The 26,856-nt window shown below is 43.3% G+C and overlaps 1 protein-coding gene across 6 annotated transcripts; it reads right to left on the bottom strand.

The window, feature by feature from the left end:
• Positions 1–21,577, bottom strand: LOC123820664. 6 transcript variants are annotated; one of them, XM_045841552.1, is made up of 7 exons: positions 21,428–21,577; positions 4,247–4,512; positions 1,811–1,861; positions 1,466–1,514; positions 1,077–1,183; positions 548–600; positions 1–272 (listed from the first exon to the last, which is right to left on the bottom strand). In XM_045841552.1, exons 2-7 carry the CDS (start codon positions 4,488–4,490, stop codon positions 114–116), a joined length of 663 nt encoding a protein of 220 aa, XP_045697508.1. In that variant the 5' UTR covers positions 4,491–4,512; positions 21,428–21,577; the 3' UTR covers positions 1–113. The 6 variants fall into 6 exon arrangements, with proteins under 6 accessions (XP_045697508.1, XP_045697510.1, XP_045697509.1 ...); XM_045841554.1 differs by lacking the exon at positions 21,428–21,577 and adding an exon at positions 21,311–21,361; XM_045841553.1 differs by lacking the exon at positions 21,428–21,577 and adding an exon at positions 20,334–20,446.
• Between the last annotated feature and the right edge of the window lie 5,279 nt (positions 21,578–26,856).

Below are 26,856 nucleotides of genomic sequence, written 5' to 3'. Positions count from 1 at the left end.
TATATACTTTTTAAAACACACACACACACACACATCTAAAGCGAAAGCTGTGTCAGGATCCAGCCGGGCCACAGGTCTGACTCTCCACTCTGGAGCATCTCATCAGCTTGCCATCAGTAGAATACAATGGAGGCATATTCCACTTGGTGTGGTGTTGTCCTCCTGGGGTAATCAAAAGGGGGCATGTTGGCGTAGACAGCAAAGTCATCCTCCTTCCAGGGGGCCAGGTTGATCACGTTGGAATATATGGCATCAACATGGCAGGAAGGCTCCTTTAGAGACAGGACCCCCATTAGAGTCAGAAGGCTGGGCACCAAAGACCAGAGACAATGCCCTCTACTGGGCTCCCTACTGGACAGCAAGCAGAACACTGGGTTCTTGCTGAACAAGCCCAAGATCCTCCCCAATTTTCAAAAAACAGTTCTTTTGGAGTTGTTCTCTTCCTCACCCCACCACGCGTGCATGGGGCCTGTCTAGGAAAGAGCATGAGGTCATGGTGGAGGCAACCAGGAGACCCCCCCCAGGCATGACTCAATGCTTTCCTTACCGAGGATTTGTGAAGAAAGTTGGTCTGATGCCTCAGTTGTTTCTTAAAAAGTCCTAGAAAAATTAATAAACTAAGAGTCAGCCTGAGTTGGGGCAGTAACCATCTTTACTTGATTGATTGTTGAACTTAGGGTTAAACTTTGAAATTCAAAATCCACCATGTTCAATCCATTGTGCCTCTGAGGCTGAGCTAAATGCCCAGGAAGAGACAGGGGGAGTATTAGGACACTTCATAATTTTGGTTGTTATTTAGATAAGATTATTTGGCATCAATATGTCTTTTAGCTGATGCATATAATAAATGTGTATATGCAGAATACTTATATATGGCTTTCAGCATAAGGAACTTGTGTCATAAATAAATCTTATTGCTCCATCCAGAATCCATGGCAACCCCAGGGAACAGACCCCATAACTTACCCACCCTTCCCCTTTCCCAAAGCTTCCCCCAAGAAAAGACTCCCCCATCGCCACCCCAAGTTTCTCCCCTTTCTACATTTTCAGTTCCAGGGCCAACTTGTTCCACTCACTCTCGCGCCTCCATTTCTTCAGGGTCATGGACAAGAGACCCACTAGGAGCAAGATGATGGCCACGACACCAATGGAGCCAGAAATGGCTGCGGCTGCTGTGTTGAAGCTGAAGAGAGCAAATAAGAAAACTGAGGATACCCACCCAACTGCCCTGTCTAGCCTTGGTGCTGACCACCCACACAATCACCCTGTGGTCCTGCCGCTGTAGACACTCTCCCAACTCTGGGCTTCCATCTCCTGCCTCCATTTTGAGCCTGTCTTCTCTGCCTCAACCTCCATGGCCAATCTCCATGGTCCCACCCACACCAATCTCCACATTTGGGCCAAAAAGAGCCCCTCTCCAAAATCCTCACTATTCCTCTACAGGTCTAGCCCTTCTCTCACCCACCTGTCAACTTCTTTAGGTGTAGTCCCTAGTGTCAGGGTGGTGCTGTTCTCTGCAGAAAGGGACAGAGAGGAAAAGCAGAGGAGATTTGAGGGTAATTTTCACACACAGGCTATATACTGAATGTTTGTGTCCTGCCAAAATCCATCTGTTAAAACCTAAGCCCTGATGTGGTGGTTTTAGGAGGTGGGGCCTTTGGGAGATGATTAAGTCATGAGAGTGGAGCTCTCTGATCATGAACAGATCAGCACCCTTACAAAAGAGACCCTGGAGAGCCCCTTCCTTGCCTGCCACCCCTGAGGAAACAGAAGACAGCTGTGGTCTAGGAACCAGGAAGTGGGCTCTCACCAGACACTGAATGCACCAGCGCCTTAATCTTGAACTTATCAGCATCCAGAACTGTGAAAAAATACATTCCTGTCATTTACATGCCACCCAGTCTACAGTAATTTGTTACAGCAACCCAGACTGATTAAGACAATGCAAATGAGCTCTACAGGATCTAAATGGATCTTTATTGGTGATTTAATATATGCCAGGCACATTTACTATCTCATTTAATCTTCATAAATAGGCAATGAGGTACGAACAATTACTATTCCCATCTCACAGCATGGAAACCAGCTCAGGGTCATAGAGGTAGAAAGTGACAGAGTTTAGGCTTGAAACCACATCTCTCTGACTTAAAATTGTATGTTTATGCACATGATACTGGGCTGTTTTTGTGTGATCATTTTACTCTTGAGTCCTACCGTTCTTGCAAAGGGTTAAAGGTTACCTTCTATAACAGGATGTCCAGAAAAAAGAAAACCAGGATGCTGCTGCTATTTGGTACCCTGGGAAGGGCATGTGAAGAGCAGGGAAGGGGTCAGGACATCAGCTAGTTGGGCTGGAACTAGGAGAAAGTGTCAGGTGTGAGAACCTGTCTGAGCTCTGGTGAGGAGGTGGGGCTTCTATTATTCACACTTTGAAAAAACTTCTCCTGCTTCAAGGGATGGAGACCCCAAGCCCGACCCCCTCCAGCCATGCCTATCCCTAGATTTTCCATGCCTATCCCTAGATTTTCAGAGTTAGAAGGAACCTTAAAACATATCTAGCCAAACTCTCCTGCTGTATAGATGAGGAAACTCAGGGCAACACAGGTGTCCCAGGTAAGTGCTGGATCCAGGACTTGAGTCTATGTTTTCAACTGCACCCCCAAAGCTCCCTTTCCTTGCAGTTAGGCCTCTTCTTATTTCCTCTCCCATGAAATCGACCTGCATGATTCAGCCCCCACCCCCCTTGCAGGCAGCACCTCTCCAAACACATGTCTGGGGGAGCTGGCTACTCAGACACACAAAAGCCAAGATTGCTGCCAAGGTGAGGTGGAAGGATACAAGGTCTGTCTGAAAAGAAGTCCAGCCATTGCTAATATAATGAGAATGGTTTGTGTAACATCAACGTAACCTGGCAGCCAAGGAGAGTAGGTTAGAATGCTCATGTGTGAACAGGAATGACTTCACTGTACTAGCCAGTGGGGGTGGTAGACACTGTTGAGTGAGCATGTGTACTGGGTGGCCATCATATTCAAAATGACTGAGCAAGTAGAGCAATGAATCTGCATCAAATTTTGTGTTAAGCTTGAACATTCCTCTGCTGAAAGTATTCAGATGATTCAGAAGGCTGAAGTTACTGGCAACTGGTGATTGGCAGCTTCATCACAACAATGCACCCGCTCATGCATCATGTCTCATGCAGTTTTTTTTGGTGAAACATCAAATCACCCAGGTGACTAAGCCCCTCTACAACCTAGATTTGGAACCCCGCGAGTTGTGGCTTTTCCCAAAACTAAAATCACATTTGAAAGAGAAGAAATTTCAGATTGTCAATGAGATTCAGGAAAATATGACAGAGCAGCTGATGGCAATTGGGAGAACTGTGTGAGGTCCCAAGGTGCCTACTTTGAAGGGGACTGAGGTGTCATTGTCTTATGTACAATGTTTCTTGTATCTTCTTCAATAAATGTCTCTATTTTTCACATTACATGGCTGGACACCTTCTGGACAGACATCATACATACAGGATTATTGGGGCAATCTGACGTTAAATAGTATTCACAGGTGAGAGCAGCAAGAATTATGGCCTCCTGGGCCACTAAGGCCAGACAGAATTGTGTCAGGCACCTAAAAGCTCACTTCCTCTCTGCCTCTTTCTCTGTCCCCCTTCTGAGTAAGTCTGCTGACCTCACCAAGTTTCTCTTTGACAGCTCCAGCCCACCTTCTGGGCAAGGAGTAGGAAGGGAACTTGGAAACCAGATCATCCCAGTGCCCACAGCACTGACACCCAAGGTGAGGTACCAAGACACAGGGCTTGATGTGTGGGGGAGCAGGGTGGCGTGGAGTGAGGTGTCACACATAAGTCTAGAGCAATGAGAGGGGACCCTGGGGCACCAGCTAGGGGATGCTGGCTGGGGTACAGAATACCTGTTTACAGCTGGAAACAGGTGTTCCTTGTCAGAAAGGCAAGGACGTATCCTGGGAAGGCAGAGGAAGGTTATTGGGTGAGGGGAATAAGTGTGGAGGATGACGTCCTGAAGGAGCCTGAGATTCAGAGTCCAGTGACATGAATCTCAGGCACTTCCTAACTGTGTGATCTCAGGAAAACCAGGTAATCATTCTGAGCCTTGTTTTCTTCATCTGTGAGATGGGCACAGCATGAATCCCTACATCACAGGGCTGTTTAAGACCTAAATGTTCAAACTATGATGTAACAAAATAGCCACTTTGCTTATTTTCAGGGTCTTACCAGTGCCCAAGCAGGGCAATGGTGTGGTGTTGTTCAGGTAGGCATTGCTGGCTCTGGAGTCCTGGAAACTACAGTTGGTCCAATTCATTTTGACAAGAGGTCCACTCAGGAGGTTCTTATCCCAGGTACTGAGGTTCCTGGGACAGGTGGTCCCCGTTAGCTGGAAACAGAGCTTCTCAGATGTGTTTTGCAGCAGCTGGCAAACACAGGACCCCTGGAAGCTGGAACTCCTATTTTCCTCCATCTTTTTATTCCTTCACAGAAACCTGTTGGATGGGGACAATGTTAGAATCTCACCACTGGAGGGGAGAGCCTCAACAGGCATTGAGATAGCATTCCTCTCTTAAGAAAGCCATCTTCAAATAGGCCTTCCCCAAGCACACGATCCAAAGTCAGCTCCCCAGCCCCTCTGCCACATTACCCTCTGATCTATTAGTGTATGAATTTACCTCGATCATTTAGTGGTTTACTTGATTATTGTTAGGCTCTCTTCACAAGAAGGTAAGCTCCACAAGAACAGTGCCTATCTGTTCTGGTCATCACTCTGTACAGTGCATCACGCCATGAATAGGTTTGATATATCTGTGTTGAGTGAGTGAGTGAGTGAATGAATGAATGCCAAAGACTCCTTTAGAACACCCTGACCAGGGCCACTCAACCTCTGTCAGATCATAGTGAGCCTCCGTCACAGACTTCTGGATCCCTAATTGTTGGGAAATCTTTGACGTCTAAAGAAGTTGACTTGAATCAGCCCAAAGTCACTCTGAACCAACCAAATTGTGTCATAATGTGAGAAAGCTGAGCTGGGTAATGCCAGTTTTGGAGAAAGGAACTGTGTCTACGAAACCCAAGAGCAATGTCCTGGAGGAGCCTGGAGGACCCTGGAGGAGGTGCCTTGCCTGGGTGTGTGGGTGGCCCGGGACAGAGAATGGGGAAGGTGCAGACCCAAGCCTTTCACCCTGCGACGGCCTTCGGCCCACACTTCAGGTGGGAGGCAAGGAGAGAGGTGTGTTTGAGACCAAACGAAAGAGGATCTCTCACCCCCTGTGTCCCCCAACCCCCGCCCACCACCACATCCTCCCAAAGGGATCTGCAGGAGCAGTTGGGAAATCCCCTGCCCAACACGAGCCCAGATGACGTGCATGACTCACTTAGCCTGCCTGGACTCAGTTTCCCTATTTGTGAAATGAGGCAAGAGTGAGAAGAAGAATAAGGCACGATTGCAAAAATGACTGGTGCTTCTCACAAGTGTATCTTATTATATCCTTCTAGTGTCCCCTTTGCACATGTCAGCTCACACACTGTACATTTCTTCTAATAATCACACTACTGCTCAAGGAATACTAAGAACACTTTTGGGGACTAAAAGAGTTAGGAACTGTTTTTATTTTTCATTCTGGAAGGAGAAGAGGATGTAATTGTTTGTAGTTTGGGGCTCCTAAATGTATTTGTTTTATTAGGCAGTATTCATATAATTCAGAATTTAAAAGGTACAAAAGAATAATCTTGAAAAGATGCTTCTCTGCCCTTTACCCCAGCCAGCTAGTTCCCACCCTGGAAGCAACAATTTCCAATTTATTGTCTGCCTTATGCACACACAAGCAGACACACACAGGGTACAGTTTTATTCCCCCAGATGATAGCAGGCTGGTATGTGCTGTTCTGCCTCTTGCTCCTTAAAATGCCTGGTATAGCCTGGAGTTAATTTAATATTAACACACACAGAACTTTCTCATTCTTTTTTCAGCTGTGACTATTTTATTCTTTGGATGCCCATGGTAATAGACACTGAGATTGTTTCTAATTTTTACTGTTCAAATGATGCTACAATTATTAAATGTGTACCAACATCATTTTGCACATACTTGAATATATGTATAGAATTAGAGGAATAGTTACTAGTTTTGTAATTTAAATTTTAAGCAGTGTTACTTTTTAAAAATCTAAAATGTAGTGTTACCCAACTGACCATCCATGTTATTAGCCAGATGTCACTCTGAACAGCCTTGGGCTGTTTCCTCCAAGGTCAAAGACCACAGACCACCACGGGTATTCAACAGAATGTCCAGCACTCCTCAAGGCTACCTCGCCCACCCCCACCAGTCAGCACCCAAATGTGTCAGCATGAGAAGCATCACTAGAATACGTGGGGTATTTTCCCGGATGACTGTGACAGGTGGGATAACCCTCGACAACACAAAGACTTCTAAGTTTTTCGAACCAGAGTCTATTAAAACCCCGACTCTAAGGATGAACCTGGAATGGCCTTGCCATGGAGAAACTGATTATCTGAAATGGCAGGCAGTGCTCAAAGTGTTGTCCGAGGACCCCCTGGGGGTTCCAGCCGTCCTTTCAGAGGGTTGATGAGGTCCGAACTATTTTCATAATAGTACTGAGATGCTAGCTGCCTGTTTCACTCCCAGTCTTTCTCAGGGGCACAGTGGAGTCTTCCAACGGCCACCTGATGAGTGACCTGGCAACACTGAACATAGAAGCAGATCTGAGAATACGCTTTGACTTGTCAAGCCAGATATTGACATTAATGAGATTGGCAACAATGTAAAACAATGTCTCTCCTTTCATTAGATGTTTTATGTTTTAGAAAATATGTTTATTTTCTTAAAAATGTTATGTAGAGGCTAATATGTAGAGGTTTTAGTACTATTTTTAATTAATTAAATATTTACAAATGTTCTTAGTTTTCATTTCTAATATGGTAAATATAAATAGATATCACCTACATAAATAATAGTTCTTTGAGGGCCTTGATGGTTTTTAAGAGTATGAAGGGTCCCTGAGATGAAAACGAGAACCACTGGTCTCAGCATTCATGCCGTTTCCTCGCCTGATGCCGGGAGCAGGATGTCCCACCAATGCTGTGGTCCATCAGGGCTGCAAACCCAAAGACGCAGGAGAAACAGAAATGAGTGCTCTCAAACAGCAGTATAAATATGTCCGAAGGACAGATAAAAGAGAGAACTTTCTAGGGCCTCCTGGTTGGCAATGTGGCAGCTGTGTACACAGGTCTACCAGAGGGGGCAGAGCCCAGAGGTTGGGGGACTGTGGCTCTGAGGTTGAGGGAGCTGGGAAAGGGAGTGGAAGCTTCAAGCCCCGGGGCCAGACCCAGCCCTGACTGCCTTCTGTGACTCATTGTGACTCCTGGGGTCACCTTCCCCACCCAAAGCACTTCCTCATGCCTGCTGGTGCCTGAAATGTCAATGAAGTGCTCCATTCTCTTAGTCCAAGGCAAATTCAATCCAAAACAATATCAAGCCTCATTTGAGCTCACATAGATGTGTAAATGACTTTACAGTTGTTTAGGTAGGTTAGGAGGTTGCACTTTAATAAACAAGAGTATGTGTTCATGGCAGAGGAGGGATGGGTAGATGGGAGGGAATGGACATGGGAAGAAAAGGAGACCAAAAAATAGTAAATAAATACAACATAAGAGCAATGCATGGACCCAGGATAGCAGTGCCACCCACAGAGGAGTTTGATCAAGCTAATTTTGGACAGCTAAAATTAAGGGAAAAGAAAATCTAATCCAGCTTTATTTTTAATTTTTTTATTTATTTATTTTTTGTATATGGTATGTATGCCACAGGGTTAGGCTGCAGGGGTAGAGAGGACCTGGCCATGGGCCCTGGGCTCAGAGAGTGCTATTCCCCCTGACTCTCTGGCCTCCGTCTATCAGGCACCCCCCTGACCCCAACAGCTGTAACAAAGGCAGGTATAAGATCAGTGCTAAAAGGAGGTACAAAGAACTATTGGATCAGAAGAGAAGGACAGATAAGTCATTCCTAACTTGGGCGATAAGGGAAGGCTACATGGAGGAGGTGGCATTTGTGCTGGTCCTGGACAACAGGAAGGATATCTATGGGCAGTGCTGAGACTGCAGGCATACCAGAATGCTCAGGGTGAATGAGACAAGGCATAGCATTTGCAACATGCAGTCATCTCCCCCTGAATGAACATCTGAAACTGTTGATAAAAGAAGGACTGGGAACCTGAAAATGAAGGAAAGCTGTCACCTTAGATGGCAGAAGGAAGGAGGGACAGAACCTTGGAAACACAGGTACAAGAAAGATTGAGCAAAAAGGAAAAGGACTCATGGACATGGACAACAGTGTGCTGATTGCTGGGGAGAGAGAGTATAAGAGAACTACATGGTAAAGGAAAAAAATTACAATAAAGATTAAATAAATTTTTTAAAAAGTTCAAGAGGCTATTTTTACTCCATTTTATGCTTCTATTCCCTTTGTCAAATGTTAATTGACCATAAAGACTTGGGTTTATTTCTGGGCTGTCTATTCTGTTCCACGGTCCACGTGTCTGTTCTTATGCCAGTGTCATACTGTTTTGATTACAGTGGCCTTGTAATACAGTGTGATATCAGGCATTGTGATCCCTCCTACTTTGCTCTTCTTTCTCAAAATTGCTGCGGCTATTTGGGGTTGTTTATGGTTCCATATAAATTTTTGAAATATTTGTTCTATATCTGTGAAATATGTCATTGGTTATTTAATAGGGATTGCGTTGAATCTATAAATTGCTTTGGGTTGTATGGACATTTTGATGGTGTTGATTCTTGCAATCCATGAACACAGTATATGCTTCCATTTATTTGTGTCTTCCTTAATTTCTTTCTTCAGTGTTGTGTACTTTTCTGAGTACAGGTCTTTCACCTCTTTGTTAAGGTTTATTCCTAGGTACTTTATTTTTCTTATTGCTATGGCAAATGGGATTTTTTTTTCTTGATTTCTGATTCTGATCTTTCATTGTTGGTGTATAAAAGTGCCTTTGATTTCTGAATATTGACTTTGAACCCTGCTGTTTAGCCAAATTTGTTTATTAGGTCAAGCAGTTTTTGGGTGGAGTCTGTAGGATTTTCTATGTACACTATCATGTAATCTGCAAACAGTGACAGTTTTACATCCTTCTTTCCAATTTGGATGCCTTTTATTTCTTTTTCTTGTCTGATTGCTGTGGCCAGGACTTCCAATACTATGTTGAATAGAAGTGGTAAAAGCAGACATCCATGTCTTGTTCCTGATCTTAGTGGGAAATCTTTTAGTTTTTGCCCATTGAGTATAATGCTGGCTGTAGCTTTTTCATATATGGCCTTTATCATGTTGAGGAATGCTCCCTCTACTCCCACTTTGCTGAATGTTTTTATCATAAATGGGTGCTGTACCTTATCAAATGTTTTTCTATATCTATTGATATGAACAAATGGTGTTGGGACATCTGGACAGCTACATGCAAAAAAATGAAACTTGATCAACAACTTACACCATGCACAAAAATAAATTCAAGGTCAATAAAAGATTTAAATGTAAGTCGTGATTTAAATCAAAGTCCTGGGGGAGAACACAGGCAGGAAAATCTCAGATATTCCATGCAGCAATATTTTCACCAATACTTCCCCTACAGTAAGAGACATAAAGGAAAGAATAAACAAATGGGACTTTATCAAAATAAAAAGCTTCTGCATGGCTAAAGAAAATAGCATTTAAAATCAAAAGAGAACCAACTGTACAGGAAAACATATTTGCAGATGATACTTCAGACAAAGGTCTGATCTCCAAAATATATAAAGAACTCACATGACTCCACTCCAGGAAGACAAATAATCCAATTAAAAAATGGGCAAAGGACCTGAACAGACACTTCTCCAAGGAAGACATACAGAGGGCCCAGAGACATATGAAAGGATGCTCAGCATCACTAGCCATCAGAGAGATGCAAATTAAAACCACGGTGAGATATCACTTCGCACCGGTCAGAATGGCCATCATAAACAAAGTAATGAACAACAAGTGTTGGAGAGGTTGTGGAGAAAAGGGAACCCTAGTGCACTGCTAATAGAAATGCAGACTGGTGCAGCCACTGTGGAAAGCAGTATGGAATTTCCTCAGAAAACTAAAAATGGAACTGCCTTTTGACCCAGCAATGCCACTGTTGGGATTATACCCTAAGAATCCTGAAACACCAATTCAGAAGGACCTATGTACTGCTATGTTCATAGCAGCGCAATTTACAATAGCCAAGTGCTGAAAGCAGCCTAGGTGCCATCAGTCAATGACTGGATCAAAAAACTGTGGCACATTTACACAATGGAATACTACACAGCAGAAAGAAAGATGGAGCTGCTACTCTTTGTGACAGCATGGATGGATCTGGAAAGCATTATGCTAAGTGAAATGAGCCAGGAGTTGAAAGACAAATACCAAGCGATCTCACCTTTAAGTGGAACCTAATCAACAAAACAAACAAGTAAGCAAAATACAACCAGAGACATTGAAATAAAGAACAGTAATCAGAGAGGAGGAGAGACAGGGATAATAGGGGATAGTGGTCAGGGGCATCAAGGAACATGTATGAAGGACACATGGACAAAGCCAAAGGGGGTGGGCTCAGGGGTGGGAGGTGGGGATGGGTGGGGTGAGGGAGCATGGTGGGGTGAAAATGGAGATAAATGTACTTGAACAACAATTTAAAAAAAGAAATATTTTCATTAGAAAAAATGTTCGTAAACTAGGCTTTGAGAGCCTTGTGTGGACCGAGGAGATCACGGCTGATCTGATTTATCTCCCCAGCATGGAGGCGAGGGCCTGGAACGTAGGAGATCCACAATAAATGCTTGATGAGCAAAGGAAAGATTGGACACACTTCTTGTTTTCTAGGCTGGCCACACATGCACTGTGGTAATCAATCAGGGCCATCAGGAACAGAGGGGAGGAAGATGTTCAAGTCAGCTTCCTCTTGGCTTCCTCTGAAGTAAATATTCTCACCATTTCTGGGACTTTAAATGCTTTTCTGGTTGTTTTTGCAAAATTTCATTTCTCAAAATAGAAACACTGTGTTTATGAACCTGTTGAGGTTTATAACGGAGTCATTTTACTGGTTGTGGGTTGCTTTAAAAATCACCTGACGTTTTCAGATTTCACAGTGGCTTCTTTGCAAGCCTCATACAACTGCTCCCCATTTGGTTTCCTAAGAAAGTCAGAATGTCAGCCTCTTGGGCTCCTACAGAAACGGTCACCAGTGAACATGCGAAACCCACAACCGTCCACAGGTGACTGAACAGGAACTGATCCCAAAGTTGTTAGAATTACTGCCCTGTACTGGCCCTGCACATATATTATGCTTCATTCAATTCGAAAAATATAATACAATGTTTTTAAGGAAGCACATTTTATCAAGTGCCTAATGAAACCTCACGCATATCTCCTAATTTCCTTCACTACTCACAACTGAGCCCATCTCCTGTGGCTGTCAGGTGGCCGTTGGAAGACTTAGGTGTACTCCCCCTTTGTAGATGAGGTGACTGAGGGGAGTGGGGAGTCAACTGCCCAAGGGCACAGCATATAGAGTGAGGATTATCCGAATATAGGTCTCACGATCCCTTATGCTTCCTCGTTTCCTACACAGACTGTCTCCATGTACTTGGGAGCACGTTTTAACAATAATGGCCACATAAATGTTTAGAGCAGCCAAAGACAGTTATTTGGGCCATTTACTGCTCAAGGACACGTCAGCTAAGGGAACTGCCCATATCGTAGACTTTGTCATCAGTTTTAATTTTTCCACATTTTTATGTAACGGTTAACTTCAAAGTTAGGTAAATTATTGATATATTCTTATTACAATAATTTTCTGGCAGATAACAATAAAATGCCTTATCTAGCAAAAATGTATTATGATAATTTTTAATGGGTGGAATAAGACTTTTACCTTTTTTTAAAAGACTTTTTCCGACAGTGTTGACATTTACCTGCTTCATAAGTTGAGGCAGACTGACTTTGATAAAGACCTTGCTGATTTAAGACATCTACAGCCCTGACTGGTGTGGCTAAATTGGTTGGGCATCATCCCACAGAGTAAGGAATTGCTGGTTCTATTCCCGATTGGGGCACATGCCTGGGTTTCAGATTCAGTCCTGGTCTGGGCATATACAAGAGGCAGCCGGTCAATGTTTCTCTGTTGCATGGATGTCTCTCTCCCTCTCTTTCTCCCTTCCCCCTCTCTAAAAATAAAGATATAAAATCTAGAAAACAAATTTATAGTGACTAGCACTTTCAAACAGGGAGGTGCTTTTCTATCTCCTGTTTTGAATTTTATCTAAAATTTTAAAAATCCTCTATTAGTATTTGTGTATTAGATAAATAAAAAAATTTGCATAATTCATACTGTCTGCCTGAATGATAGCTCAGAGTTCTTAATTTTAGCCTATCAGATTTTCATTATGATGTAATTCATGTCTGTAGTAATTAACATCCATTTACCATTACATATCTACAAAGTAACTATTTTACTTAATCCATAAATTAGAAACTTACATAATGAACTGCTAGTTAAAGCATAACTATTATTTACGGATTGCTAAAAGAAATTTCTTCAAGACAAAATTAACTACAGATAAATTTCATAGATTGTTACATATTATTTTTTAAAGTTACAAATTCTAAAATTAAATACTAAGCTCATATATTATTTCTCCCAAGGTATTAGGGGAAAAATATCAAGCCAACAATACAAAATGAAAATCTGCCTACAGAAGAAGTAAAATAAAACTATCTGTACTGTTGAATAAATTTGGGGAAAAAAGGTAGAATGCCAAAAAATAAACAAGTAAAATAAAACAGTTCAGAGTCATTGGTTTCAGTGAATATGTCACGGAAATGTTGCCATTGTCACTTATAACTGACGGATTTCAAGAAGAAGCAGAAAAAAATGCAGGCTCCAAAAATGTAGCCATGTAATTTCAGTAGGAAACAAGGGTGGACTCTAGTTGAAAGTGACCCATATCAACTAAAAAATTTTACTTTACAAAAGATAATATAGGTTGGAAATTTTGGGAAATAGAGGAGACACAGATTTTTCCAAATGATGTGGGGAAAAAAACACTAGGTTCTCATTACTTTATTATTCTTCAAGGAATCAGCACTTTGCCAGCTAGTTGAGAATGAAAAATCAACTGGAAAATAAAAAAGAATACAAAAATTGGAGCGTTTTAGCAACTTTTTTTGGTAAACATGAAGAATCTCAAATAAATACCAATAGTAGTGTATATTCACATTTCAAATCTGATTTGAAATATATCTAATTATTAATGCTGCAAAACAGAAAAGTAATGAGGAAAATATTGGCATGTTCTAGTTGAATATATAATGAACACAGTTCTGATTTTAGCAAGATATTATCTAGCATTCAGAGGATCATCCAAGAAAATGTAGGAGCATTATAAAAAGAATTTTCTGAGACAACTGTAATAGCATAATCAACAAAATATATTAAAAAAATAAAAAAGAATGTTCTTCATTTGCAGAAATCATAATTTAATAATAGCATTAGAATAGGACATATACACAGGATACAAATACCAAATAAATATTTGTAAATTTTCAAAATATATATATTGAAATATATCTATATGAAATATATGGTCTACATAAAACATTAAAAATATTTTCCATAATAAGTGAAACAGCTGGAGAAGGATTACACAGATTTTTAGTAGACCATCTACCAAAAAAAAACACCAAGTCTAGGCCATAATAATTTGAGAGCCAACAACACAACAATAATGCAAAAAATTTTATGACAAACTTAATGGATTTCAACATAAGATTCCCCCAAAATGTTCTAAGGTTGCCCATTCTTTAAATCTAGTAGTGAATAATATTGCAAAAAGTTCTTTAGATATCATCAAATTCTGTCATATCATCCAAGAACTGTTTGACTTCATCAAAACATTGGAGAGTATTAAAAACAACAATTAAGCATAAATTTGAGACTACTGTCAAATATGCAGTGAAAAAGTCGATTTGAAATCATTGTGACTCAGAAAACTCAATTAGAGACAATATGGAGCATTCTTGTTAGAAATTGTTGGTAAAAATATAGATTCTAGAACACAAGTCAAAGCTATACTTTTGAAAAAATATATTTTATTATTATTATTTTTAATCCTCACCTGAGGATATGTTTAATGATCTTAGAGAGAGAGGAAGGGAGAGAGGGGGAGAGAGAGACAGAGACATCAATGTGAGAGAGAAACATCAATCGGTTGTCCCGTATGCGCCCCAACCAGGGATTGAACCTGCAACCCAGGTATGTGTCCTGATAGGGAATCAAACCTTCAAACTTTTGGTGTACAAGACGACATTCCAACCAACTGAACCACCCAGCCAAGGCTTAAAAAGTATTTTTAAAAGTATATTTGCTCAGCACTAATTTGCCAAAAAATTAATGACAACATAATCACAACATATGACAATATTTTGACAACATAAATATCAAAATAAGCAAAACTCAAAAGCTAATGTACACAATGCCTTTGAAAACATCAACGTGTTTATAAAACTTGTGGTAAAAAAACAAGGTTTTACCTAGTTTATAAAACAAAGTTTACAAAATACATAGTATTGATGCTAAACAAATTTTGGTCTCTTGACATCTATGCCAACTTCTCCAAAATAGAAAGGGCTGCAAACAGGAAAGGAAAACCCACTTGAGTGGTACACCATGACTAGTTCTTTTGTAATCCCAAGGCCAATATCAAAATCAGTTTTTTTCTATATTGGAAACAATAATATCTCTTTAAAAAAAGTTTCATACTTAAAGAATCTCATGACTTCTTTAGATGGCATGTGTAATTTGAAAAATTATGATAAACATGATCTTCTGCAATCATTAAAAATATGATGGAAATTGAAAAACATGGCAGAAAATGCAACAATGATGAGGTGTTGATGTAAGAGAAACTAAAATCTTTAAGCCATTTTCTCAAATGTAGTTGATGCACGTGGGGTGCCTCGTGTGTTCGCAGCAGTAATGCACTGAGCGCATTTTACTGAGACCGCTGCAGCTCCCAGGATACATTCACCCTCTCGGCAGCGGCAGCTACCACGGGGAAAAATGGCCTCTCACGTTTAATTTTAAAACCACTGAACATTCACAATGTCACAAGAAAGTCTGTCAAATCTAGTGACCGTTTCTATAGGAAATAAGATATTGGAACAAGCAAGCTCTGAAATTACCACAGAAAGTTTTGTTTCTGTAAAAATTATTTTGTAACTGAAACTATCTTATGACAAATTGTTATATCCCAGAGATTTTACATTCCTAATGATTGTGACAAAAACCACTCATTTTACACTATTATGTGTCCAATAGTTTTATGTATACAATTTATGTAGAAATAACATATGTTTGCTTCTTGCTATTGAGAAGTACATGATCTACTACTAACTTGACAAGATTTCACTTGAGCCCTGGCCAGGTGGCTCAGTTGGTTGGAGCACTGCCTCATACACCGAAAGTGTTGCAGGTTCGATCCCTGGTCAAGGCACATACCTAGGCTGCAGGTTCAATCCCAGACTCTGACACTGATGTCTCTCTCTGTCTGTCTCTCTCTCTCTCTCTCTCTCTCTCTCTCTCTCTCTCTCTCTCTCTCTCTCTCTCTCTCTCTCTCTCTCTGTCTGACAGGCAAACAACCCAGTTACAAACTAGGCAGCCTACAGCCACACAACCCTGAACGCGCCTGATCTCACCTGCTATCGGCAGCTAAACAGCATCAGGCCTGGTTGGTACTTGGATGGGGGGAGAAACTGGCAGAGTATCTGAATAGACATTTTTCCAAGGAAGATATACAGATGGCCAATGGGTACAGGAAACGATGCTTAACATTACGAATTATTAGGGAAATGCAAATCAAAACCACAATGAGATCTCACTTGTCAGAATAGCTATTATTGAAAAGACAAGAAATAACAAGCATTGGTGAGAATGTGGAGAAAAGGGAACTCTTGTACACTATTGGTAGGATTGTAAATTGCTGCAGCCACTATAGAAAACAGTATGGAGATTCCTCAAAAAATTAAGAATAGCACTATTATATGATCCAGCAATCCCACTTCCAGGTGTTTATCCAAAGAAATTCAAAACACTAACGCAAAAAGACATAGGCACCCCTATGTTCATTGCAGCATTATTCACAATAGCCCAAAATGAAAACAACCTAAGTGTTCATCAATAGACAACTGAATAAAGAAAATGTGGGGTACATACATACAGTGGACTACTACTCACCCATGAAAATGATGAAATACTGACATTTGTGACAACATGGATGAAGTTGAGGGTATTATATTAAGTGAAATAAGTCAGCTAGAAAAGGACAAAAATCATATGTAGAATATAAAACAAAAAAGTAACAATGAACAAACAAAACAAAACAAACTCATTGGTGCAGACAACAGGACGGTGGTTACCTGGGGGTAGGGGGAGGGGGAGGCCAAAGTGGGTAAAGGGTCAAAGATGCAGTGACAGATGGAAACTAGACTTCTGAAGACAAGCACAAAATAGGGCACACAGATACAGAATTAAAAAGCTGCGTGCTGAAGTTTATGTAATGTCATCAACCAATGTTACCTCAGTAAAAATATACAAATATAAAAAATAAATATATAATAAGACCATTTTTTTTAAAGAATGAGAATGTTCAGCCTGGCAAGATGTTCTAGGAAGGACGCTCCGGCAGAAAGGCAAATTGTTACAATCTTTGTGAAGGGCAACTGGTGATATGTATCACAAAGCTGGGAAAATGTCCATCTTCCTTTGACTCAGCAGCTCTACGAGAGGGGTTTGTTTGGAGTGAGCAGCCGAGGGTGTGTGTGGAAAGAACGGCTAGAAGACGGTGACTGCCAAGTCACTGACAACGGTGGCCCTGAGGAACATCTTTAATACCCGGTAAAGGTGGGTTGTCGTGTCAGTTTGGGGACGTCTGTAAGGTGGAACAGAATCAGCCATTAAAGTGATCTTGGGAAACAAATTCATGGACAAGGAAAAATGTTCACACCATATTGTCAATCAAGAAGAGACAGGCAACAGCAGAATGCCAGTGTGCAGAGGTGAGCGGAATTGCCAAAAGGCAGCCTGGGCGTAATTGAAGCTGCCTGTGAACCCAGCAGGAAAAAATATCTCACAAGAGTAAAACTTCTTTTTTACTGTCCTGGGTTTTCCCTTCTATTTTCAGAGCATACGATCTTGCATCTAACAGAGCTCATAATTTATCTTGCTACTCTGACCTCTTTCTTATAACGTCTGCTACTTTTAATGTAGGTCAGTGAAGCAGCTTTGCAAGAACCTGTGCTTTTGCCATGAAGCTATTTGGAAATGTTATGGGCAAGGGTGAAACTGTCTCCACTTTCCCGAGATTCTATTTCCAAACACATCTCAGTAAATGTCACCTTGACCTAGTGCACCGAGTGCCTGAGCTCATTACAGTCACTTTATATTTAGTTTGTTTGGAAATTTGATACCCTCTGCAGAGTCCATATTAAACAAATACACGTGTAAAGAGGGACTGCTGGAAAGAAAGTGCCAGCCATTGTCTGCTGCCTGGAGCAAGGGCCCGGGGTTCTAGCCCAAGATCCTCCTGCCCTCCCCTCTCCAGTCTGCCCCATTCCTCCCTCACTTGCTGGGCATTCCAGCCCGTTTTCCTTGGTCTTTTCCTCTTTGTGCCAACGCAGAAAGGACTTGCTGGATAGCCCACATATTGGCATCCAGAATCCAACCATGGTCCTCTAACACCTTCTGCCCCGGCCCTCCAGCCCCATTAGCTGCAGCAAAAGTGCTCCTTCTCCTTCCCGGGAGCAGCTCTGTTTTCTCTCGGTGCCCTCTTTTCCACTCCCTCCCTCATCTTCATTCCCCCCCTGGGCACATCCCAGGGCAGAACTGCCAAGGCTGCTCCACCAGGAGCCTTAGATCCAAGCAGATACGGTGCTTTGCCCTTAGGAAGGGAAGTTTGGCTTTCTCTCCCATTGTTCTGTTGACCACTGAGTAAGCATGGGTGCACCCTAGTCGTTTCCCTTAGCTTCAGGGGAGGCACAGCCCTTCCAGATGCTTTAGGGCCAATGGGAGAGGCAAGTCAGCAAAGAGCTGGCTCCTCACCATGTCCTATTTATTCAGAATGTATTGAGTGCCTACTATGTGCTCTCTGCCTTGAAATGCTCTTGACCCAGTTAAAACTGCACACAAATTTGCCTCAGCAGTTTCTGAAAGTACCACACAGTTCCCTGGAGTAATGACATGTTCTTATAGCCTTGTTCAGATTAAAGTCATTTTTGCCTTTGTTTTTTTCATATATAGCCCATTTCTGGATGTCATGGTCTTTTAGGCAAGTATAAAGCTTTTTTTAAAGATTTTATTTATTTATTTTTAGAGAGGGAAGGGAGGGAGAAAGAGAGAGAGAGAAACATCAATATGCGGTGGTTGCTGGGAGCCGTGGCCTACAACCCAGGCATGTGCCCTGACTGGGAATCAAACCTGCGATGCTTTGATTCGCAGCCGGCACTCAATCCACTGAGCTGAGCCAGCCAGGGCGGAGCATAAAGCTTTTTTAAGCAAAACAGAAAAACATCTTTATCTTGTTCTTCCCATTGAAGCTGCTGCCTGCCAAATTAGGTTACCCTCCATCGTTTTTTTTTTCTTATGGATTTTCACAGAAAAAAATTAATTGGAAGGCAACATATGCCTTGGCGACTCCATTGTCAATATGTTGAAAGATCTTTGAAAAAGTTTGGTTTTTGTCTGTGTTCCAGAAGTACTTTAATAGGGTTTTCGCTCATATAACATTTTCCCCCCTTTTCATTTATAGCTACACAGTGTTCGGCCAGGGTCCTCACTAGTTAGTGGTTGTTGAAAAATACACAGGCACTTACTGCTAATAAGTGCACCTAAGAAAGAAATAGGTTTTCAAATCCTTACTAACAGTCCTTTCTGTCCCTTTCCCCACCCCACCTTGAACCCAAGAAGCAGGGTTCAAAGGGATTTAGATAAAGGATATATTCCCTGACCCATTTTTTTAAACCCCAAGGCGTCAAAGACTAGCAGTGAACTAATTTATGGCTCTGCGAAGTTAGATAAAAATCACCATTCACTCTGAAATTCATTTAGAAGAACTACTGCAGGACACTTAAATTCACTCTCCAGAGATTGAGAACAAGAAATGGCGACTCGTTTGGAAAATTAATCTTCATAGGCTTTCTTAGAGCAATTAGTGGGCACTGAATGAAGAGGCTTGAATGTGGCTCGGGTTTGGGGAGGGGGCGTGGGACTTCCGGAGCTTAACTGTGGGTCGGCTAATCAGAGCTGCAGCAGGAGGAGCCCCCAGGCTGGACTCATTCCTCTTTACATTCAGCTTTGAAAAGGGGAGAGGCTGTCAGGGGGTCCCCGCTGTGATGCTTCTCTTATAAAAGGCTTTCCAGGGGGATTAATAAGAGGGTTTATGAAGAGACTGGGCATTCCTTTTCGATCTGCCACCACTAAACAGATAATGAGGAATTTCTAGTCATTAGAGCAATGGTACCCCATCAAAATTCCCAAGACACAAGCCATGTGAAACCGAGTGGGCATCAAAGCCCCCCAGTCCTGGAAAATGAACTTGAGGTTTCCTGCCCACCCACATAATGGGAACTCCCTTGCCTGAAATTTCTTTTTCAGCACATTCAACAGAAATTTGGACATGAGAAAATAACAGGTTCTCAGAATGTTAAAAAAAAATCCTATTTAGAAAAAATTCCTCTAACTCCAGGTGAAGCCCATTACGAATTAAGCCACAAGGGCAGCCTTACTCCGTTCCCCCAGCAGCAGGCCTGGGACTGCAGGTTTCGAAGTTCCTTGTTGTTTCACAGAGGCGAGAGCTACTTGCCCCGGGTGAGTTAGGGGCCACACCAGGACTAGAGTGCGAGCAGGTGTCCTGAGGCCCTGCCCTGGGCTCGCTCTTTGCACAGTCTAGAAAGCTGTGATAAAGAATAAATCGCCCAGGGTCTCCTTAATGAGCCCCTTCCATGTGCAGGCATAACAGGACCTACAAATAAGTGGGGGAAGCCCTGTAGACTCATTTCAAATGATGCAAGAATGAAGCCCACGCTACTGGTGGGGGAAAAACTCCCTTGAGCCAGACACGCCAGGGCTCAAGCCCTGACCGTGCCCTCCTTATTCCATGGGTGGTCTTGGGTAAGTTATTAAAGCTTTCCAAGCCTCAGTTTCTTTATATAAAAAAGTAAATAACACATACCTCACAGAGCTGTCATGAAAATAAATTTAAAGGACACAACATTTCCAAAGCTGGTAGCCCTGGTGCTTAATAAAAGTTGGTCCCCTTCCTGCTTGCTGCCATTTGAATTCCTTTATCCAAGAACAAAGGGTGTGATTATAGATTACATGGCATGAGCAACGCCTTTGCTAAAGTGTAATAAGTGACTCAACAAATATGAAATACCCAGAAGATCCTACTCTGAACAGTAAAAGATTCTGATGGTTTTAAGTGCCCGGAGAGGAGAGCATTGCTAGTCTGGCTGGACAGCTGAGGGAGTAAGAGAGGGTGGGAGAAGGGAGGCCGGCGCAGTGCAGACCAGGGCTATGCAACAGAGACCTGGTGCAAACCACAGATGTCCCTCAAAACATGCCAGTAGCCACATTTCAATAGTAAGAAACAGGTAACATTAATCTTAGTACTATATTTTACTTAACCTCACATACCCAAATAATGATTATTTCAACTTGCACTGATACAAAAAATTATTAATGAGCTATTTTATGTTTTTTTCCTACTAAGTCTTTGAAACCAGTATGCATTTTACACTGATAGCACATCCCAATTCAGACTTAGACACATTTCAAGTGTTCACAGAGCTGGACCACGCAGGTGTAGACAAATCCCCTCGTGCCAACCACTGTGCCGGGTTTGGGGGGACCAAAAAGTCTAGACTAGAGCATGGTTCCTGCTTTCAAGGTGCTCACGGTCTAGTTTGGGACCTAGGACTGATGGGGGAAATTTCTCCAGCAATATGTATTTGCCTGTAGGTTCCCAAACTACTTACGATAAGGCATGAAACCTGTAGCCCAATCCTTTTCCTGTAAGCCTTAGACAGCCCACAACCACAAGGACAGTATTCCTTCCCAATGTCCACCTAAACCAGTCATATTGAATAAGTCAGACATGGAAGTTGGGGTGTATAGCACCCTAGGAGGCAGTTTAAGGGAATGAGGTACCTGGTTCTCCCATTCTTTCAGGCCACAGATTGCCCACTTTATACTGGGTGCGCCCAGATTCCAGATCAGTAACAAAGAAACTGAAAGCAAAGTCTCAGCCCTAAAGGAACCGGTTACCTGTCTCCAGGGTGAGCAGCAGCGGCAGGAGGAGCCATCCATGTTGAAGACGCAGCTGCTATCACTGCAGGCTGTGCTCCACCCTACCCCAACCTCTTTCCCTCGCCCCTCCCTTGAGAGCCTCTTCATTTCCTCCAGGGTCTGGCTGGGCTCAGGGGGAGACTCACCAACCCCGAAATGAAAAGCCAATGACTGATGCAGCCAGCTTGCAGAACAATCTTTATGCTGTGCAGGCGTGGACCTCAGCAAAACCACAAATTGAGATTTGTCTTAGATTCCCTAGCAGTTTTTGGCCACTCTATCCTGTTCTGCAACCCACACCTGTGCCCACTTCAAGGTCCCTCCGTAAGTAGTGCTGCTGGCAAACTAATTCATACCAGGGAATTAATGACTCTGTGGGCCATCTTTTCCAGGGATATTGGCATTTTTAAAAGACAAACTAATAATCAAAAGAATGCCTAACATTTATTGAGTGCTGACCAGATGCTAGGCACTGTGCTGAGAAGGTTGTGCCTCACTCCAGGGTGTGGATGAACAGTGATAGAATTTCAGGCCTTGACACCAAGTAGAACAGGTGCTTTTAAATCATACTTAGTGTGCAACTTTTATGCAGCCCTACACATAGGGAATATTGGCAGTGGAGAATATAGGAGACCTGCACTTTTCTGTTTTGGTTTGTTTGTTTGTTTTTAATAATTTTAGAGCCATCGTTTTTGTTTTGGGGACTGTGTACAGGGGTCGTTTGTTTTCATTCATCCACACATTCATTCAACAAAGATGTATTGAGTGCCTACTCTGAGTCAGGCACAAACTCAGCGATGATGGCCAGTCAGGGAGACGGGCAGTAAAGAAACAATAAGAGAGAATTACAGATGTACTCATTCCTGCAAACTAAATGGACAAGGGAGTGTGATCCAGAAAAACTGGGAAGTGGGGTAGAGGCCCCTTAGATCTAGGCTGCTGGGGAGCCTCCTGGAGGAGGTAGCATGGTTTTCCTGCACCCCCACCATGCTCTTTCTTGGCCTCCTTTGTTCTTTCTTCCTCCACCCACCTATGGGTTTTAAAGCACAGTCCTGGATCTTCTCCTCCCCTTCACCCATGCACTCTCCCTTGGTGCTCTCAGGCAGCAGCCCAGCTTTAGCTACCTTCTGTGTGCTGATGTTTCCCAAATTGACATCTCCAGCCCCACTGTCCCCAGCTTTAATAAATGTACTCTCAAAATCACCCGGACTCCTGTTGTGAAATCTTTCATGCACGAGATCAAGAACCCACACGTAACAGACTGGCCCGAGGCAGACCTGCTCCAGCTTGGTCCCTTTCCAGTCACAATTCTACCAGCATCTCAGAACTAATAGGCCTAACACAGCCCGGCAGTCCCGGAAGAGGGAGCGAACCCTGGAGGAGGGAGCACTGCCAAGAGGGGGCCCGTCAGCAGCAATCTGAAAAGGAAAACCAGTGGTGGTCACAAAGGAGAGGCACCTGGTTTCTGCCACATCGGCCTATTTCATGTCTCTTCCCCTTTTAATACAAATTCAACCAGGTATTTGTTGAGAATTTACTGTGTGTCATGCATTTTCATATAAACCTTTATTTAATCTTCCTAATAACCCCATTTTCCAGATAAGGAAACTAGGGGTCAGAGGGCATTTTCATCTTCTAACCTTTAAATGGTTAAGCCTCTAGTCACACAGGAAGAGCGGAGGGCAGGTGGAAGCTTTGATAAATTCCCTAGACAATTAAAGTATACATCAAGGTGGATGATCCCCATAATGTATTTTAGTCCATTAATACATACAGTAACATATCTATAAGCTACAGACAGCAGCCTAGATTTGTGTAAGATCACAGACTCTTCAGAGAGACTTCTGGATTCAAGCCTGGTTCCATCATTGCCAGTCGTGTGACCGTGGACAGATTGCTTTACCCTCTGGGAGCGTTTACCATATGGGACCGTTGAGAGCATCACTTGAGTAAAGACGTTCACAGTGCTTAGAGCAGTGTGTGGCACAAAGCGGGCGCTCGCTCAGTTACCCGCAGGCACCTGCCCCGGTACTTCAGCTGTAGCCCGAGTACCAGTACGGAGTGCTTGCTTGGTGTCAAGTGCAGGGCTGGGGGACTTAAAAAGCACTCATCCTGAGGGTGGTCTCCTGGAATCCTCACATCATCCTGCAAGGAAATCATTCTCTGACGCTCCCAAACAACCCAAACGTCACACATCCATCCGTTAAGGGACAGAGTTGAAATCTAAACCCTGCTTTGTCTGCTTTCAACACCTGGGCTCAGTAACAAGCACAGAAGCCGGTGGTGGTGATGGGAGGACTAGCGCTCGGGAGGCGTGAGCTGCTCTTCCTGCTTACAGGTGCAGGGACACACGCACGGCACACACGTGTGCACACACACACAGAGGCACACGCGCACACACATTCAGTATCAGGTGAGGAACTTCCCCAGTACCTGTGCCCTCTGCTAACTGTACCACCATGATTTCTGGTCCAAAGTCACTTTCCGATAATATGATTAACAGTGGTTTTGGTAATGACTCAAAACAGATAAATTCTTGACATGGTGAGGTGCTGGGGGACATTGGATCCTTCTTATTTCCAGTTGCATGAAAACAAGAGGCTTTGCCAAACCAAAACAGATCAAGCCAGAGGGGGAAGTTCGCATTTGTGCAGTTATGTTCTTTTAGGAATAAATAAATGGTTTGATGGCCTCAACTTTTCTGTTTCATGGTTTAGAGTCTTGGGGGGGATTACTAGCAGAGGGGCACACAGGGGGTTTTTACACCTGTCAGCAGTACAGTAATGATCCTTGAAGGTAAAATAGAAAATATTTGCAAAAACTAAGCAATGACAGGATTCTCATCACAGAGCTCCGCGCCACCACACTTCGCCCTGCACTCAACCCTCTCTCTTCTTACAATAAAAAGGCCTCGGATTTTCCACCATGAGGGAAATTATTCTCACTCCTCTTTTCCCCCTCTCCTCCTCCCTCTCACTTTCTGTCTTCCTCTTCCAGGAAGAAGCCCTTCAATGCTGGGCCCCAGAGAACATCCAATACAGGTAATCAACTTCAAAGTCAGGCAGCTCTGGGCTTGAGTCCTGGCCATGGCAAGTTATTTAACTGTCTGTGCCTCAGTTATTTCATATGTAACATGAACTTAAAAATAATACCTAGCATCCACTGGTTTGAGGGTTGAATGAGATAATGTTCATAAGGTCCTTAGCTCAGAGCCTGGCACATAGCTCATGTACCCAAAGTGTTCTTTGTCATTATCATCCACTCCAACTTCTTCATTCTGCAGACAAGGAAACCAGATTCAGAGAAAAGTGAGTTATCTAAGATCAAAGGGCCAGTTAGTGGCAGAGACGAGCCTAGATCCAGGCAACCGATCCCAGTCCTCTTCCTACTGTACCACACACAGCGGAGCAGATTTTCCTTCATTCATCAGCTTCAAGCAGAGTGAGGCTGGGGCATTATCCAGTTGGTCATAGTCATGCTGAGCTGATAGTGTAGCCAGAGCTGGAGCCAAGAGCATCCTGCATCGCTGGCTCCCCTCTGATCGGGAGCCAGCTGAACGCGAAGGGGAAGCAGCTGCTCGTGTGCTACATTGACACACTGTCTCTAGGGCTATCGAGCCCTGATAAAGCTGATTTCCACAGAGCACTAAGCAACTGTCCTCTTACTACTAAGTTGATTGGATGGTGTCACCAAAAGTTTTCAAATGCTCTGGAAACAGATAAACCTTCATGTCCAACCAACTTCCAGTCAACATCTCTGAGAGTCTCTCTGTCTCTCCAAAGCCCCTCTTCCAGACTGAGAGCCCGGGTCATTGGCTGCACTGTGCCCCTGTTGGGCAAAATGGTTTCTGCTGCTCGATGTGACTGGCGCCATCTAAAGACGCAAGATGCTCTCAGTGGCGGCCAGTTCCGAAGACTACATACTCACATCAAGCCCCCTTCCCGTTTCGGGCAGCGAGATCTGACGGCTTGGTGCTGCCCAGGACTCTACTTCTGTCCATGAGTTCCTTTAATAAACTCCTGGCTTAATTTTGGAGTTGCCAGCCTCCTTCTCTAGTCTCTTAGCCCCACACTCCTTTGGAGGTCAGTCCCAGTGCCCCTTGGAAAATTTTCACAACAGCCCTGTTATCATCCACACGGCACAGTTTTGCTCCTCCAAATGCTCCTCCCCCTCCTTTTTCTTTCCTTAAAGTACACACACACACACACACACACACACACAATCACACATGTGCCCACAGGCTTTTGTTCCCTAGAGAAATTATTTAAATGTCCACAGCGATATTTAATTCCAGCATGGGAGGATCTAGTAACCTGTAGCCAGGGCAGATACAGTTCCTGATGTCTCCAGAGAGAACAGAACCTATTAGTTCTGACAAATGTCCCCAAGCTCCTGCTTCTAACCTTTTCAAAATTCAGCCTGACCCTGGAGCTCCTTGCAGATGATCCAGTCAGTGGCCTGGTGGCCCACAGCTGCCCAGACCAACCAGCATGTTTCCCAGCCTGAGCCAGCAAACCCTTCACATTTAGTAAACACGGGGCCAGGGGGGTGGGGGGGGCGGTATGTGGAGCAACTGGAAGATGGGAGAGCAGGGAGGGGTCACGGTTATGCTCATTTCAGCAGTTCAGTAATAATGATGATAATTCTGCAGAGAATCCACTGGGGTGGAAGTTAGGAAGGCTGGGCCCTAATCCTGGCTCGCCACTACATGAACCCCCACTCTAAGGCTGCTCACTTTGCCTCTGTGCCTGTGCCCCGCTCTGTTGTGTGAGCGGGTTTGCCTTGGTGGTCTGGAAGGAGTCTACTAATGCAAGGTCTTTACAGAGACGATCTTCAGTTCTGATGACAACATTAGACTTTTTCAAGTACTTCCACATGCCTTATTTTGTGTATTTAGTCCTCCTTAAAATTCAACTGTGTAAGTAGGGTATTTGGCAAATGACGAAAATTAAGGTACCTATTGGTTGGGCAAACCATGGCCCAGCTTGGTGCTGAAATGAGTTCTTCCGACTTCCAGCCACCTGGGGCTTGCACTCCCCTTCTGGGCATAGGCTCTGTCCCCAACAAAAGGTCAAAGAGAAGGACTCCTTGTAAGTGGACAAATGCCAAAGAGACTCTGTTCCTTTAGGGTGAGGGGTCACAGATTTTGGCTGGTCATCAAGCCCTTTTGATGTCTTTTCAACATTTTTGTAGCCCAAGGCAGGTTTTGACTTAGCTCCAAACTCTGTTGGGCTTTAGAGATGGAAAGAGCTCGCAAGTGCTGTCGTGTGTGACAGCAACGGTGGCCTCTGCTGCCCTCGTGCGCAGTGTCCCATCACCTTGGGTCAGGGTTAGAGGAAGATGTTTCTTCCTGTCACTCTCCACCTGCACTCAAGGAAACGAAGCCCACCCTCTGTTTAGTCGGTGGG

Source organism: Phyllostomus hastatus, unplaced genomic scaffold (assembly GCF_019186645.2).
Source record: "Phyllostomus hastatus isolate PE091 unplaced genomic scaffold, TTU_PhHast_1.1 phas_contig_36, whole genome shotgun sequence".
Taxonomy (NCBI): domain Eukaryota; kingdom Metazoa; phylum Chordata; class Mammalia; order Chiroptera; family Phyllostomidae; genus Phyllostomus; species Phyllostomus hastatus.
This window is presented reverse-complemented; position numbering and strand designations above follow the sequence as displayed.